Source organism: Diplotaxodon limnothrissa, linkage group LG4, assembly GCF_057381915.1.
Source record: "Diplotaxodon limnothrissa isolate DT_005_m linkage group LG4, D_limnothrissa_male_GT1.1, whole genome shotgun sequence".
NCBI lineage: Eukaryota > Metazoa > Chordata > Actinopteri > Cichliformes > Cichlidae > Diplotaxodon > Diplotaxodon limnothrissa.
Genome location: NC_140599.1, coordinates 15,076,533 through 15,094,106, shown reverse-complemented (window position 1 = coordinate 15,094,106; position 17,574 = coordinate 15,076,533). Strand labels below are relative to the sequence as shown.

General features: G+C 41.7%; 1 protein-coding gene across 3 annotated transcripts in view; it reads left to right on the top strand.

Annotated features, from left to right (window-relative positions):
- The window catches only part of mapk8ip3 (mitogen-activated protein kinase 8 interacting protein 3), a 30,332-nt gene extending 13,158 nt beyond the window's left edge, over positions 1-17,174 (top strand). For 2 of the 3 annotated variants that reach the window (XM_085352281.1, XM_085352280.1), the window contains exons 11-34: positions 491-508; positions 2,560-2,617; positions 2,849-3,001; positions 3,307-3,364; positions 4,089-4,240; positions 4,545-4,601; positions 4,691-4,861; positions 5,277-5,436; positions 6,740-6,790; positions 8,088-8,177; positions 9,488-9,640; positions 10,862-11,027; positions 11,176-11,373; positions 11,458-11,641; positions 11,797-11,916; positions 12,199-12,279; positions 12,401-12,468; positions 12,957-13,105; positions 13,230-13,401; positions 13,501-13,614; positions 15,014-15,052; positions 15,494-15,658; positions 16,008-16,154; positions 17,044-17,174. In XM_085352281.1, the coding sequence (XP_085208407.1) occupies positions 491-508; positions 2,560-2,617; positions 2,849-3,001; positions 3,307-3,364; positions 4,089-4,240; positions 4,545-4,601; positions 4,691-4,861; positions 5,277-5,436; positions 6,740-6,790; positions 8,088-8,177; positions 9,488-9,640; positions 10,862-11,027; positions 11,176-11,373; positions 11,458-11,641; positions 11,797-11,916; positions 12,199-12,279; positions 12,401-12,468; positions 12,957-13,105; positions 13,230-13,401; positions 13,501-13,614; positions 15,014-15,052; positions 15,494-15,658; positions 16,008-16,154; positions 17,044-17,174 (2,855 nt within the window). Of the gene's footprint in view, positions 1-490; positions 509-2,559; positions 2,618-2,848; positions 3,002-3,306; positions 3,390-4,088; positions 4,241-4,544; positions 4,602-4,690; positions 4,862-5,276; positions 5,446-6,622; positions 6,632-6,739; positions 6,791-8,087; positions 8,178-9,487; positions 9,641-10,861; positions 11,028-11,175; positions 11,374-11,457; positions 11,642-11,796; positions 11,917-12,198; positions 12,280-12,400; positions 12,469-12,956; positions 13,106-13,229; positions 13,402-13,500; positions 13,615-15,013; positions 15,053-15,493; positions 15,659-16,007; positions 16,155-17,043 lie in introns of all 3 variants that reach the window. The other variant, XM_085352282.1, reaches the window with a different exon arrangement.
- Positions 17,175-17,574: the final 400 nt, after the last annotated feature.

Here is a 17,574-nt window from a genome sequence, read left to right as displayed (position 1 = left end):
TGGTATTGTTTTCTCTTAACTCTCTCAACTCCTCTCTACTTTCCAAAATCCACTTTTAAAAGTAGATGCTAATCAGTGGATATAATTGATAACAAAGTAACTTTGGAGTTATTGTGATGCTATGCTAGTAGATGACAAGTGTCAATTAGCAAGCAGTGCAGTGGTTTAGTTCCAGTCCTTTGAGGTAGCGGTGAAGTAGCAGTTAATATTTTATTTTTATAATATTTTATTACTAGAAGCCATCCCTGTTTAATTTTCAGTGAGGATTTCAGTGGTGGGTCCTTTCAGTGGGTCTTTCTAATAGATTTGATGATATAAAGGTCAGATTGTCCTTTGGTTCTGTAGCCATGCCTAAAAACCAAATCAATAAATGCTTATCAGCGTCTTCTCTCCTCTCTTCCCGTTCTTCCTTTTCTTTTTTCCATCTCTAATCTTCACCCTTTCCTCTTTTCTCTCGTCTCCTTTTCTTCTCTCCTTGTTTTGCTTCCAGTCCCTGATGATTTCTTAGGTAAGGCGCCCCATGCCTGCGCTCACATTTGCTTTAGCTTTCACATCCCTCTGTTTGTTTATGTTATGTGGCTTCTTATTTATATTTTCTGTCATTTTTTTTATTCCTCATATGCCTGAAATGTTATCATCCTTCGGTAATTGCAGTAAATCTTTCGGACATTATAGAACATTAAAATAATCCAGTGTTAAAGAGATGTTGCAGAGCTCTTATTCAAACAAATACTAAATGTATATATAGTGGAAGATATAATAACAAAAGAGAGTCAGGCAATGATAACAAATTAAGAAATGCATGAGCTCAAAAGCGGTCATGTGATAAAGAAAGTTTTCATATGACTGTGTGCAGTTCAAGAACTATGTGATTCAATCACCCTGTGATTCAGTGGGAATTAAGAGGGTCAGTAGCTGCCAAGCAAATGCACTTGACTAACTGATCATCGGCGAATGTGAGCACCTCCATCAAAGCAGAGGTTTTGGCAGTTTGCTGGTCTGGAGGAACGCTAAGGAGGAAAGACATCAGCGATGATCTTCGAGGAGTAAATGTTGATGCCCAACAATCTGGGAAAGGTTAAAAGGTCATTTCCAAACAACTTAATTCTACAGTGAGAAAGATGAAAACATTCAAGACAGATGCCAATCTTCCCATGAGTGAATGTCTCAGGAAATTCTATAGGCGTCTATAGGCATGTTAAATGTTACTGATAATGACAGTACAATTAGAAAAAGACTGAACAAGTATGGAGATACTTTCTCATATTGCACAGCACCAACAACTCATACCAGCTGTCAAGCACGGTGGTGGAGGGGTGATGTTTTGGGCTTGTTTCTCAGCCTGGACACCTTAAAGTCATTGAGTCAACCAAAATATTCTACAGTCAAGTGTGAAGCATCTGTCAGACGGCTCAAACTGGGTCATGGCACAGTGATTCCAAGCGCAGCAGCAAATCTATAACAGAATGGCTGAAAAAGTAAAGAATGAAGGTGTTGCAATGAACCAGTCCAGTCCAGACTCAAGGTTTTGACTGAAATGCTGTGGTGGGACCATAAGAGAGCTGTGCATAAACAAATGCTCACAAATTTCGATGACCTGAAGCAACATTGTAAAAAAGAGTAGGCCAGACTGTCATACAGAAACCAATTAATTCAAGTTATTGCTGTTAAAGGTTTTTCTACTGAATCATGGGGTCTGCTTAGTTTTTTCACAGGTCTGCATCGAATGATGTGAAAACTTTCTTTTTATTTCTTCAGGATGAAATTCTTTAATTAATTTGAGCTCATTTTAAATTTGCTGTCAGAAGTGTTAAAACATGACATCCTGATACTGAGGAGTTATTTTTCCATCCCTGCAGTGACATCACACACCACAACATAAACTTACACTTTTAATCCAGCGTATAATATAATCCACTAAATGTAACACCTATAAAGACCCATTGGCGTTTTTGTTTTGCTTGTTTTTGATGCGTTCTCATGTCTCAGAGTTTCTCTGAGTCGATGTGAGCTTTGCTTTTGCTTTTGCTTCCATGTTTGGGTTTTTTTTGGGGGGGGGGGGGTTTCAGTTCAGTTTGGGCAATAACGTCGATAAATAGAATTGAATTTTCAACACGATGACATGTTTATGCATGATAACGCTAATACTATAATCATTAAAAGATGAACCCTGAATTTTAAAAATTTTGCAACTAGTTTGGATTTTGTGTTTAAGGTGAAAATAACCTACTTTACTCTGTCTACATTCAAGACATAAATGATAAGAGCAATGAGTTATTTTTAAGATTTCTCAGTATGTTTCCAACATTTTACAGATAAGTCCTTTGTTAGCTTGACTTCTCCTTGTTGTGAATAGTAGAACTTCAATCATTAATAACTTATTAAACCTCTTATATGAAAACTCATCCTTTGTCCCACACTTACTTTGGTTTGCCTTGAAAGCAGCGTTAACACATAAATGGTTTTCTCATCAATCAGTCGATTGAATAGATCGGCTTATAAATAAATTATGATTTTTGTTGTGGGGGAGTAACAGTGATGTGAATGTGATTGTTTCAGGGATGAGCAAGGAGTGGGAGAACATGCTGGCAGAGAACAAACAGCTCTTACAGACCAAGTAAGAGACTCGGTGAAGCCTAATATGCGCCTGATGATGCTAACGTCACACCCTTTCTGCATTTCATTCAAAGGAAACGCTGAAAGATTTGTTTTTAGTATTGAGACACTTGATCATGGTTACCTCCTGTTTTCTTATACAACATGTTCTTAGACCAAAACCCTACATGTGAATGTGAAATTGCAGCTGGTAGTTTCCCACTATATCCCCTTTCTGTCCTTTGCTTGGCAGAAATGCTCTAAATATTGTCAAAAATGACCTTATTGCCAAAGTGGACGAGCTGTCGGGGGAGAGGGAGGTACTGAGGGAGGAGCTGGAGGCGGTGAGACAGTCAAAGAACAAGGTGGATGCCAGAATCAAGGAACTCGAAGAAGAACTCAAGAGGTAAAAAATAGCAACGAATGTTTGAGTCCTTGCACAGACGCAGGATGCTGTGCTTGCTTTTGTGTAATTTAGACTTTAATAGGTTTTTTCACATGACACCCACCTTTAAGATCATCAGTAAAACAATCAAATCAACCCGCAGCAACATAAATGATTAAAATGATCTTAATGAGACATGCCGACATCTAACTGTTCTATTTCTGTTAGCTAATAAGCATCTTTAGCACTTTATTGAGTTCAAATGTTATTGTTTAGTAGTTGCTTTGGAGGAGTATGTAATCTGTGTTTTTGTTTGTTGGCTGCAGGTTGCGAGCAGAGGCTCTGGGGGCTTCTCGGGACTCCAAGGATGAAGTTGGTGATGATGTGAGTAGAACTGTGCCTGCCTCAGGCTGAACTACTGATGCGTTCATGTCTCTATACAAATATGAGAAGCAGAATAGAAAGTCTTCAGTTAGCTTTCAGACTGAAATGTCTAGTATTGGTTTGGACATCTTATCCTCTCAGATCTGTCTCATTACTTTGTGGCACAGATTCACCAAAGTGCTGGAAACATTCCTTAGAGATTTTGCTCCATATTGAAGTGACAACATCACACAGTTGCTGCAGATTTGTCGGCTGCACCACCAGCACCAGCGTTACCCAGGATGGATCCATGCTTTCATGTTGTTTACACCAAATTCTAACCCCACCATCCAAATGTTTCAGGACAAATTGACACAGTGGACCAGTCAAAGTTTTTCCAATAGTAGCACACGTAGGCTTTTCTGCTGTACTCGAGTACTCTGTACAACAATCCTCATTCACCCATATATACAAGCACTTTTTGAAGTACTGTTCCTATCACCTTCTCTTTTTTGGACCATTCTCTGTAAAACTTGGAGATGATCATGTGAGAAAATCCCAGTAGATCACCGCTTTCTCAAATACAGCAACGCGATTGGTTGAATAGATATTTGTGTTAACAACCAGTTGATTGGGTGTACCTAATAAAGTGGCCAGTGCATGCATATGCCACAGGCTAGTTTTAGGCTGATGTAGAGAGGGATTTCCAAATTAACACCAGGTCTCTGTTCTTTCATGTGACCAGTTTTCATCGCCGATGCAAGACGGCGACATGACAATGACCCAGCGGCGGCGATTTACCCGGATGGAGATGGCCCGGGTGCTGATGGAGAGAAACCAGTACAAAGAGAGACTGATGGAGCTGCAGGAGGCCGTACGGTGGACAGAGATGATCAGGTAGACTTGAGAGAACAGGAAGTGAAATGCTTCTGGGCTTAAAGTCAACACAGAGTTTTCCTTAAATGTGAACCCATATTCTGTGTCAGTATCTTGTTGTTCTGAGGTGGTTTTTCTGAGTGGCATCATATTTTTTACGGCATTTTTAACTGTTTTTATTCAATTTTTGTCATTTTCTTATACTTTCCAGTTGTTTTCACTTCATGTGCCCTATTTATAATGTTAAAAGTGTTATATTATAGTACTATAAATAACTTTTATAAGTAGTCTTATTATTTTAATTTCATCTCTCTTTCCCCCTCAGAGCATCCCGTGAGAATCCTCCCATCCAAGAGAAGAAGAAGTCTACCATCTGGCAATTGTGAGATTCTGCTTTTAATCAGCTTTCTATAGTGATATAAAAGAAAAAGAAATATCCTAAGCAAATTTCTCTTTCTGTCCATCTTCTAGCTTCGCACGTCTCTTCAGCTCATCATCCAGCCCGCCGCCCGTCAAGCGGCCGTTCTGCAACGTCAACATCCATTACAAATCTCCCTCACCGGCCGGTTTCCCTCAGAGACGCAGCCACACCATGTGTCAGATCTCCACCTCCAACCGTACCCTGGAGTTCTTCCCTGAAGAGTGAGCGGCGGCTGAACTTCCCCACATCACGCATCACTCTAAACCCCCACACTTATCTGCTAAACAGCTCGCTGCTCGCTCGCTTGTGGCCACTCAGACCTCTTTTATTTCCCCTTAAACGCAGTTTTTTGACCACAAATGTTTGTCTGGTAAAGACACAAAAGCCACAAAAACACCAACCTCCCAATCACACAGACACAGAGGCCTCCAATTTTCTTCTTTTATGTCTTAAAACACTAAACTGCACGTTACTTTTAGTCATTTTAGAAGATTGCTTGGCGGTAGTTATTGCACTTGCTTTTACTTGCCTTCTCTTCTTCATCTCTCTTCTCTTTGTCTCCTGCTGCTGGCTGGCCAGGCTGCTAACGCTTCGCTTTTTTCTTCTCTTCCCTTCCCTGCCTCCCGCTTCTTCCAGACTGGCCAGTAACGGTGTTGCGTCTCTCCTCAGTGACTCGGCGATGTTGGCCCGCCGAGAGCAACGCCGTGAACAGTACCGGCAGGTTCGTGAGCACGTGCGCCGTGATGACGGCATCATGCAGACCTGCGGCTGGAGCGTGCCATCTCGATTCAAACAGGTACCCAGAGTGCTGCCTGTGCGAACAAGAAAACACACATGAGGAGAAACATAAGATTTTAACAAAGCATTGACTGGCAAGAGGGTGAATACTTAAGTGCGTTCAAAATAATTTTTAAAAATCTTTTGTAAAGTTGTGAAAAACTCCAGGTTCCACATTATCTCCATATTAAATGAGAGTGCCAATTACTTGGGTTTGAATGAATTTCTTAGTAGTTCTCAATTACGTTTGCTACTAAAAGTTCAGTAAAACCAATATTCAAAGTCCCAGAAGTTTGATTCTGTTCATCTGGACGCAGCGTCTTTAGTCGGAGAAACGTTTTGTCACTTGGATGTGTGAACAGAATCAACTTTCTGGGATCCTTACCTGGATGACTGATGACTGAGCATGCATCAAGACAGTCTATGAAGTCATTTCTGAACCTTTGAACAGCTACTGGATCTTATTTAAAACTATACATGCCTCTTTTTTTAATGCTAATTCTTATATGTGAAAGTTGAGGGCATTGAGCATTATTCTGCAGCACACTGTCAGTGAGAGAAGATTTCATTCAGTGATTTTAAATTTGCTTACCCAAGCTTCAAAGTGAAATTATCACTAGTTGGCCCTGCGGGGCATTTGTATAAACAGGAAATAAAAGTACGCAAAAGCCAGTGAGAACATGTGGTCTTTTTGAAGTTTGTCTGCTAATGCATGCAGAGCTGTTTAAAGTTACCCAACAGAAGTAAACGAGACGGTTGGAAATATTTTCAGCTGTGGTTTAAACGCATTTGGTACTTTAGTGAGCATTTGCTTGACATGCTGGACAGCATGACTGACTCTGAACTAGCTAACAAACTTCCTGTTTACTGACATGATGGAAAAATATCTGATCACTGGATATTTCCTCTTTTTAGGGCCACACTCTGTAAACCTTAGAGTTGGTTGTGTGGGAAAATCCCAGTAGATCATCAATTTGTGAAACACTCAGATCAGCTCGTCTGTCTAAATGCATAAATGTACAAAGATCCCGCCATGTGGAAACAGGTGCACCTAATAAAGTGGCCAGTGAGAGTATCAGGATATACATAATTGTTAGAGGAATCCGTTTATTCTGGGTTCTGGCTTTTATGAGGTTTGCTGATTTTAAAACTGATCAGCACGGAGACGAGCCGACAACCCTCAGTGTTTGATTTTAAGCTCGCAGCATGGAAGCGTGCTTTCAATTTCGGCCAGCGGACTTTAAGGTTGGCTCTGTGCAGCTTGAAGGCCAGAGTGCAGAAGGTGCTGGTAGGCAGGTGGCTCTAACTCTGGTCTCCCACAGACTGGTGGTCAGACGGACAGCGCTCAGGACAGCCCGCTGAAGAGGCAGCAGGCAAGTGAGACCGACAGAGTGCCAGCATGCGCCTTTATGGCTCCCTCTCCCTTTTAACCTTCCAACCAAAGCTCTGACCCCTAGACAGCAGCGGACAGCTAATAGCAGAGGAAAGACGTGCAGATGCTTAAGGAAGACTTTTATTTTGAGCACTTCAAGTGAAGGCTTTTAACAAAAAGACTATTCTGTGAGGAAAAGGTTGCCACTGTACAGTACATTCACTGTTCCTCTGGAAATGCATGAATAGTTTTGTTTTTCAGCATGATGCAAATCAGAAAAGGCTGTATTTCGAAAACATACATGTGTAACACACCTTGCTCTTTGATGAAGGCCTTCCTGTGGAGTTTATTCCATCTGATCTCCTCTCCCTCTGCTAGTGGTGTTGCAACCTTTTAACCTCTAACCTCTGTCTGTCTCAACCTGCCCTACTTAACATATGGATGTTACTCCTGTGCATTATCTCAATATCTTAAAGGAAAAATCCACTTGGAAAAATACTCACAGTCACCAAGTCATTAGGCAGAGTTTTGTCAACCCGAGATGTTTAGATGTCTCATTTTACTCCTTTTGCTAACAGAATTCTATCAATATATTACGATTTTTCAAGTAGAGCTACAAATGTTAGCAGCCGTGTAAAGATTATACTTCGGTTAGAGAGCTGCACTGTTTTGCACCTGTGTATATTTACTGTGCCAGTCATTTCACCTCCTTATAAAGGTGCTTTAACTAAGTGGTAAAATGCTTTTACCCTAAAATTATGTGTCTCACCTCATGCATAATGCACACGCTCTCTGGGGACAGCCCTGCGGCATCCTGGGAAAAACAGGGAACTGAAAAAGGAGTTGAGATTGTGTTAGCCCCCTGTAATGCCAAGTGTTTTATTTTATACATTAGATTTTTTAGACATCTACATCATCATTGTGATTTTTTTTAACAAACTTTGAGAAATAAATTGCACAAAAATGCCAGATGTAGCAAGATTTATACAACTTAAAAGTCATGTATGCAAACTGATATTTCATATCTTTTAAAAAAAATTCTATAGGTTAAAAAAAACCTCCCATTTTTAAAAAATGTAAATTGTCTGGCAATTATTTCATGGTTCAGGCTTTACAGGGTTGCAGATAGGAGAGAAGCAGTGGAGTTTTCCTTTAATGCTTGCTGTGTATGTGCTGTTTACAGCACATTCACATACTGGGAATGTTTTCATTTTCTTCAGTGTCCAGTAAAACTGGAGACCAGATGATAATTCACTGCTTTTGCTTTTCTGCTGACAAATTCCCACCTGTGCTTTTAGACAACCAACGAGAAAGAGGATAACCGCATGAAGAATGTCCCCGTCCCAGTTTACTGTCGCCCTCTGGTGGAGAAGGATCCCAACAGGAAGGTGGGAGAAAATCAGGAGGGATGAGGGTTTTCTGTGAAAAAACAAAAACACCTCAGATCTGTCGTTAAATGTCTTTTTGTTTAGGTTTTGTAGAATTATTACCACTAACCATGTGACATTAACTTGCCTGCCATTTCGGACATATGGCAACCATGGTGAATAAGACCCCAGTCACACGGGCCCTGAGACTGCTCTGTGACCATCTGGCAACCATTTGTAAAGGAACAATGATTGTTGGTTGCTGGAGGTTGATGGCATTCTTGGGGAAAGTTATTTTCTAGTGACTTGCCCATGAAGCACACAGGTCACACAAACCAAGAATAGACTTTTCAGTAAAGGAGATCTCGAGACATGTTGTATCCCGTAATTAACCGTTTGTAATGATCAATACTGGGGGGAAAAAAACTTCAAATGTCAAAGTCTAGCTGTGCAAAAGCAGAAAGTGGACTCCAGAGACATAATGTGAACTTAAAATCAACTTTTAATGCTGATCATTCAGAGGAATAACAAAAAACTTCAGAAACTAGGTAAGTATTTGAGTTGAACAGAAGGCAGAGAGACACACAGCTATGGTGGAGGACACGACAAAGAGCTGAGGAAAACTGAGGACTTAAATACACACGAGGTAAAAGAGAGAGCGGAAACAGCCGGGGGGAAATAAAACACAGGTGAACAGAATCTAACTAAGGAGATGAGAGACTAGCAAAACTAAACAGGAAACATAAACACTGACACTCAGAATAGGACATATGAGCATTAAACAGACATCATCTAAGGAAGAACCGAGAACTAAGAAAGAATATAACAGAACTAGGAAATAATATTGTACATAATAGACATCTAAGACTCAAAAGAACACATCATGAACTCCACATCACTCAAAAGCCTGGCTCATGACCCAAAGTCACATGACTATACAGATTATTTTGCCCTGAAAACATTTGTTTGTGTTTCTTTTCTGCTATCTCACTGCAAGCGACATTTTCATGAGGATCTGGTGACAGCTGGTGTTCAGTCACTGCTAATCAAATATGATCAGCCCACACTCACAGAGTCATCATAAAGCACTTGAGCTGAATGTCTCTGTGCTAAACTCTGTTATTTAGCTATAAATAATTATTCTATCTGAAGGCGACATTATAAGACCCAAATTATGACTCTTGCACCGGGAGCCACATTAAGCCTCCAAATCATTTTTAAAAAGGTCACTATTGCAGGCATCTGCTTGCTTTTAGAAAACACATATATTAATATAATATGTATATATGTATTTATTATGCCTGTGTGTCTGTGTGTGCACATGTGTGTAGCTGTGGTGTGCAGCAGGAGTGGATTTGACAGGATGGAGAGTCAGCAGCCAGGAGACATCAGAGAAAGCACCAGCGTGCAGCACCGACCCTCTGCACGCTGAGGAGGACGGAGCTGATAAGAAGAAGAACCACACGTCTCCCGAGAAGAGGAAGGTGATTACAGCTCGCTTTCAAAACAGGCATTCATGTTGGCTAACGCAGAACACTATAAGTTAATATGTGCAAGAATTATCCTCAGTCGATTAGAGTATGTCTAAAAATACTTCTGCTGGTGCTGGTTTCACTCACCGAGTAGACAAGGGTGCAAATGTGCAGTGAGGCCATTTACTGGATGTCTTTCGCCACGTTTCCTGTCTTCTTGTCTAAAAAAAAATCTTTAGATGCATTTAACGGCTCAAAACGATTCTAGATAGCATACACGAGTCATGGCTGTGTGCAAATTTAATTCTGCTTAGAAGGATTAAGTGAAGATCTGTCCAGGAGCCATTGTAGGAGCAGGCGGAGTTATCCAAATACTAATGAATGGTGCTTCGGTGCTTCCTTTACTGACCCATCGATTATGAAACAAAAAGAAATAAAAGCATCTCAAAGCCTCAGATCTGGCCCACTGCTCAGCTTTGGAAAATGTGGAAAACTATTTAACTTGGGTCTTTTAACTGTTTTACATCTTTTTCTACTGATACAGACCTGAGACCATAAGTACTTAAGTAATACAAAAACAGTTAAATGACAGAAAAGTTCCTATTTTTTCACCGCATGCTATAGAAATATTTGTGTTTTTTACAATAAGTTAAAAAAAGGGTGGTGTATGCGACTCACATCCCTGTCCTAAGGGCTTCTTAGAGCACTGAGACAATGGGCACATGTGCTGCTGTTTGGAAACAAGCCACACCTCCTCTTCGGGGTGGAGAGGACTTTCCCCCTTTGAACACCTACTTGGTGTAACTGAGTGATTTCTATCATATTTCATCTCTGCTGTATTTGAAGAATCCAAATCTGTTCTAATTATCATTAAGGGTCCAGGGGCGGTCGTCACATGTCGTCTTTACGAGAGTTAAACCAGAGCTTGTTGTTTCATGTTGCTACTCTAGGAAAATGTGTAACGCAGCTGGTCGGCAATGAAGTGATATTTTCTGCTGGGTTTTCCATGTTTATCTAATGTGCAGAGTAGAGAAGGAAAGTGTCTAAGATGCCATTTTTGTTGTCAGGTATTGAGACGTAGTTTAACAACAGCAGGTCCACATTATCCACATCTCACTTCTGTGAGATTTCCTCGTCACGTTTTCCACAATAATCAGGGAGCAGTGATCATTTAAAGACATCTGTGCTCTTTCTCTTTGTCATCTTTGTCTCCTCTTTCCTTTGCTCCCTCAGTCAAAGGAGCTCCAGGAAACAGACACAATGAGCAGTCGAGTGTGGATCCTCACCAGCACCCACTCTGCCAGCAAGGTGGTCATCATCGATGCCAACCAGCCCGGCTCACTGGTTGACCAGTTCAATGTCTGCAATGCCCATGTACTCTGCATCTCCAGCGTGCCAGGTGAGAGTGGAAGTGCTGCTTTGTTAGATGTTCGAACATGTGACTGCCTTCAACTTCTTGTTGCTTTGCGGTAAATGTTGGGTTTCTTGCATTTTCATATGTTAAAGTGCGTCTGTGTGTCTGTCTGTGGGTGTGTGCCTGTGCACAGCTGCCAGCGAGAACGACTATCCAGCCGGAGAGATCGTGTTGGATCCAGGTGAAGGTGGAGCAGGGGGAGGAGAGGACACCGGCAGCGTGGAGGGCATGTTGGCCGGCATCACTCTAGTCGGCTGCGCCACCAACTGCAGCGTTGCACGTAGCAACTGTTCCTCTCGCACAGATACGCCAATTATGGACAAAGGACAAGGTGGGCGCATGATAGATACTCCTTCACTCATGTACTTTTAAGGAAAGTGAGAGGTGTGGATGTCATAGTGTCATTTTGCTTTAGCTCCCATTGCTCCACCGATGAATGGGAAGATTCACCCAGCCCAATCAGCCGAGGAAGCCACGGAGGCCACAGAAGTTCCCGAGTCAACGGCCAGCAACACAGAAATGAGATCTGGACCTCCGGGACCGTTTACTGAGCACGTCTTCACTGATCCTCAGCCTCGTCCAGCAGATGCCTCTGATAGGTAGGAGGTCAAAGTCTGACAAGTCCTCAGGATTGTCTAGGATAAATTAAATAGCACGTTATCAGACAAGGGAAGGAAACAGTTACTGTAAGCATGCCATCAAAAGTGGATCAACTTCCCTGTTTGGAACCTGAAACTCTGAATTTTCCACACAGGAGCTCAGGCCAGTCCAAGGAGGAAACATCACACCCTCCAGAGTCAGAGGATGGAGGTGATGAGACCAAAAACTACACCAGCGTGGCCCCCACCATGTGGCTCGGGGCCCAGAATGGCTGGTGAGTCACTCACAACGTCTGCTGAAGCCTCACAGTGTCCACTATCACAGCAGTTTATGGCGTTTTTCAGCATTTTTAACCCTGAGTCATTAGAGTCATTAGAGTCAACTAGAGTAAGTTAAAGCTTAAATCAACATTTGATGGATGCTTTTTGATAAACATAACAGCTTTACAGTTACTTTATCCTTATCCTTGTGCCTTCCAGCTAAAACACACATAAATCTTGTGCATCTTATAGTTTCTGTGAGCTCGGGAGTAACCTGATTCTGTTTTTCCTTCCAGGCTTTATGTCCACTCAGCTGTGGGAAACTGGAAGAAGTGTCTCCACTCCATCAAACTTAAAGACTCAGTGCTCAGTCTGGTGTAAGAAGAAGAAAAAGACATCAATGCATCTCTTATTTTTATATATAGTTTTAAGCAGAGTCGAGGATTTTATTTTTATGAGTTTCAGTTTGTCCAGTGATCTCCATCCTTGTAATTGCAGGCATGTGAAAGGCCGCGTGCTGGTTGCCCTCGCCGATGGGACACTCGCGATATTCCACAGATCGGAGGGTAATCGAACTTTAACAGAGACACCAGACGTTAGTCTGTTAGGGGAAGTTATGGTTGCAGGTGGAATTGGAGCGTTGCCACCAGTTCAATGTGCGTGCACAGTCAAAATCAAAGATAGAGAAAGCAGTCGATAAATGACTCCAGTAATATGACACAAAAGGCACAAAAATGCACATTAGAAAGGAATGTAGGGATGATTTCATTTATATGTATGTTTATTTACCTTTGTATTAATTCTTCCATATATTGATTTTATATAAATAAATAGCCTCAACCCACAGTATTATTGTTAGCTAGGTTAGCTCGGCAGCTCAGGTCTTGAGAAATCTCTTGTCTGAGATTCATCAGTTGTCTAACAGGCTGTGATTCAAAGTGTTTCCAGAGGACAGTTACAGGGACAGTACCTTTATTTACCTCATTTAATGAAGCAGAGATGTGCAAAAACTCACAGAAACACATTTAGCTAATGTGTGTGTTTCTGTCATCAGATGGCCAGTGGGATTTGTCCAACTACCACCTCATGGACCTCGGCCGACCTCATCACTCCATCCGCTGCATGGCCGTCGTCCACGATAAAGTGTGGTGCGGCTACAAGAACAAGATCCACGTCATTCAGCCAAAGAGCATGCAGATAGAGGTGAGGCACGAGCCCGCTGTCGCATCGCTGTGCTGAAGAAACGTCTGCAGCTTCAGTGCTGCAAACGTGTTGTTTTTAGTTGTAATAATATAATAAACACCACTAAATCCTTTCTGTTTGGCAGAAGTCCTTCGATGCCCACCCTCGGAGGGAGAGTCAGGTACGGCAGCTAGCCTGGATCGGTGATGGAGTCTGGGTGTCGATCCGACTGGATTCAACCTTGCGTCTCTATCATGCGCACACGCACCAGCACCTCCAGGATGTAGACATAGAGCCATACGTCAGCAAGATGCTGGGTGAGTTTATCTTAGTTTATTTTGTGAAGTGTGACGTTTCACTTTTGGAGTTGCATGCGATCTGTGCAGCATCCCACTCACTCTGGTTGTGTCTTGTAGGTACCGGCAAGCTGGGATTCTCTTTTGTGCGAATCACAGCGCTTCTGATTGGTGGAAATCGTCTTTGGGTCGGGACTGGAAACGGTGTCATCATCTCCATCCCACTGACAGAGAGTATGAGTCTTTTTTCTTTATTTTTTGGTGCCTAAAGGATCAAAGGTGATTATTTGTCATAAATACTTGAAGTTTTAGGTGGTTTACACAGCAGAATATCTGGATAACCTGTCAGCAAATGTTTGTTACATTTGATGCACGGGACCAGGCTCCCAAAGGATACAGATACAGGTGTACAGTTCATAAAGTTGGCTTTATTTTACCCTCCAAAATGTTAAAAGGTAAATCAAAAACACAACAGCACTTTACAAAATAAAAGAAGAACTTATAAACTGACCAAATGGGCACAACTTGACTTATATTACTCATGGAGCAAGCCATTATAAACACAAAGGGAGGTAATAACCACACTCACTACAAAGAAACCCTGCCCAAGCTATCAAAGCAGATGTTTAATGCACTTGTTAGGCATCTCCATGCAAACCAGCTCCACCCTCAGCTATAAGCAGTATCAAATATTTATGTAGTCACTGTGACCTCACCCACTGCTTTTAAACTGCATTTTTAAAATTCAACTTTTAAAGTTTTTTTTTTTTTTTTTTTTTTTTAACCTGATGAGGTTGAAGTGATGGAGTCCTAATTTATCAGCTTCCCCATGGTGTAACACAGACACCCATACTGGATAATTAAACACTAGGACTTTAACTCACCAAAACCTCTGCAATGATCTGAACCACACAGACATGAGTTCAATAATCCATTAGAAAGGGACACTTCCCAATCAATCACACATAACACCATGATCATAATCATCAAAATATACTTTATTTACTTTATAATGAAATTGATTTTGCAAGTTTTAAGTTAAGGACAGCCTCGTGAGATGATGATTTTAAGTAGCAGAATTCCTAAAGTCTGACTTGCATGCGCTCCACAATCTGTGTCCTTTTCAATCATGCTGCTACGATTGGTGGTAAGTGGCTCCTAGAGGAAATGCAGTTTCTGGTCTCAGCTAGTTCTTTTTGTAATAAACAGGCAGGACTGGAGCAGCACAGAGGTTACGCAAAAGACAGAGGAAAAAAGAGTGTAAATGAAATTTAGATGACAGTGAACGAAGACAAACAAACTGAATGTGTGCTGAATCTGAAGCTCAGCAGGTAGGACTACAGTAAACTTAACATGAACCCAATCTTGTCAAATGTCCTCCGTAAAGGAAATTCATTAGGTGGCCGAATTTGGCTCATTTGTCCACACAAACACTCTCCGCTACCGCAGCACTCTCTATCAGTCTCTTTAGTTTCCTTCTTCTTCTCCCCATCAGCTCCCCAACTTTCTCCACCTTCTGTTTTTCTTTGCTTCCCTCTGTGGTTTCACCCCTTTCACAAACTCTCCGTCGTAACTGTTACTGTTGCTGTGCTCTTTCTCCCGCTCTCCCTCCACTCTCCTCCGCCTCCCGTAGCGGTGGTCCTTCACCGAGGACAGCTCCTGGGTTTGAGGGGTAAGTGGGAGCGCTCCTAACCTCCTTTTCACCCAGTCGAGCCTCCGTGTCTCCTGATACAACATGTCACTTGCTGTTAAACTTTGTCTGCTATGTGCTTGTTCTGGGTACGTGTCCAGCTCTTTGAGCAGTGCAACAGTTTAGCTGAAGGTCACAGAGTACACTGTGTGCAAGGATTTCACAGTTTGCTGAACTTTAAAAGCAGCTTTTTACTTGGGATTTGTTTTGCATGTCTATGATTTGTTTATTTTTATGCGTAACAAATCCATTGCATGCAGCGGGCGTCTTTTAGCGAGCTGAGATTTTTTTTTCAAAAATCCTTTGTTTTCAGTTGATCTGTGGAAAATTAATTTTTATTTGATGATGTCATGCTACCGAATGTGATTTGTTCACAAACACGTGTTACTCGTGTACTCTTACCCTTTACGCTCTCTCTATCAGCCAATAAGGTGTCACCTACATCTTCTGGCGGGGTGATCCATGTGTACGGCGACGATGGCTCTGAGAAGAGCAGCGGCAGCTTCATCCCCTACTGCTCAATGGCACAGGCCCAACTCTGTTTCCATGGACACCGTGATGCTGTCAAGTTCTTCGTCTCTGTGCCGGGTAGGCCTGAATCTCTGCCTGAATCTCTGCTCCCTTTAATTCTGAATTTTAAATGGACTGTGCACTAATAGGCATGTTTAAATTTACACGTCTTGCCTTAAATGTTAAAAGACACATATGTAGACATCACAAATCTGTGATAATACTGTTCCATCGCTCCCAAAATGTTAGTGACTATTTATTATCTAAGCTCTGCTTCTTTCCAAACCTTTCTGATATATTAATCTGACGTTAAAGAAAGATTGTGTTTTGTTACTTTGTGAAGGTGTCATCAGTGACACTTTCAATACGTAAATGTCATTTTCAGTAACATCTTTCTTTCCTGTTTTTCTTTTTCTTTTGGTGACAGGCAATGTCCTGGCTACCCTAAATGGCAGTGTGTTGGACAGTCCATCAGAAGGACAGGGCTCCACCGCTCCCACAGAGACGGAGGCGCAGAGTGTTCAGAACGTGTTGGTGCTGAGTGGAGGCGAGGGTTACATCGACTTCCGCATAGGTGAGCATTCAAACCTGTCCTGAAACCAGTGCGTATATCCGATACTGCATATTTTGGTATCGATCTGATATCGAGTAAATACAGTATTGCCGATACTAATACCGATATTCATACTTTTAACTTATTCAGTTCAATTCAGTTTTATTTACTTAGCACCAAATCACAACAACAGTTTCCTCAAGGCACTTTATATTGTAAGGTAAGTACCCAACACTAATAAAGGTACAACTTTTAAAGCCAGCTTATGTAGGAGAGGGCTAATAAATCACTGTGGTTTTTACTTTCCACAGTAATAATTAACACAACAAAACACACGTTTTATGTTTTTTTCCATTTTCACAAACTAAATTATCGATCCTGTGGCACTAGTATCGGTCCAATACCAATAAAAGCATTGGTACTTGTGTTTCTGATACCTGGATTGAACCACTCACCCCTAGCAGCCATGGTTTTTTAATTTGAGAAGTTGGAACTTTTTCCGTTTGGTCCTGTAATGGTCTTGGACTTGGATGGTTCATTAGCAAGTAATGAGTAATTAGTTAATTAAAGGTTAAAGAAACCTACTGGAATAGGACATGCCTTTTATAATCCATGTCACCAGCATAGTTATGTACTTTCTCATGCCTGCTTCTTTACCACAGCATCCAGGTAAGTTGGTTAAGTGTAAATAACAGCAGACGGTCTTTGTTTTTGCTTGAACAGCAAAGCTGATTAGCTGTCTGAAAGAGCAACGTGAGTGTATTTAGACTCATGAAAAGTACAATAGTATCACATCAAATTATGATGAATGAAACAGTTTCAAAAAGTACACAAAATGCTTGTAACTATTTGAGCACAAAGTTTGCTTTCATGTTTTCATGGCTCTGCTTTGTTTTTTCTTTCTTCTCAGGCGATGGAGAGGATGATGAGACGGAGGAAGGAGAAAATGGTGGTGGTGGGGCTTCGCAGAACAAACCTACTTTGTGCAAAGCTGAGCGGAGCCACATCATCGTCTGGCAGGTGTCTTATGTACCCGAGTGACACCTGAGATCTGCTTTAACACCTCACGCATCCACCCATCTCCTTAACGAGATCTCTTCTCCTGCCCAGAAGCTTTCAGCCACCCAAACCTTGTAATTTTCCCCCGGTCATGTAAAAGTCCCCCCTTTGGCTCTAAAACGACCATTAAAGCCGTGTATCGTCCCTTGTAACTATTATACCCCCTCCTGTCCCAGACCTTAAAACCTAGAAACCTGCCTGCCATCCTGTTTCTGTCCCACGCAGGGCATTGTAATGATTCATGAGCTTTGTAACCCAGCCTCATAACTACCTCCCTTCTCTGTATCAACCTTATATTCACCCTGTAAGCACACTGTATCTCTTCCTATATTTACCTCAATTGTCCTGCATCTGCCCCAGAGTTATTCCTCATCTTCCTCCA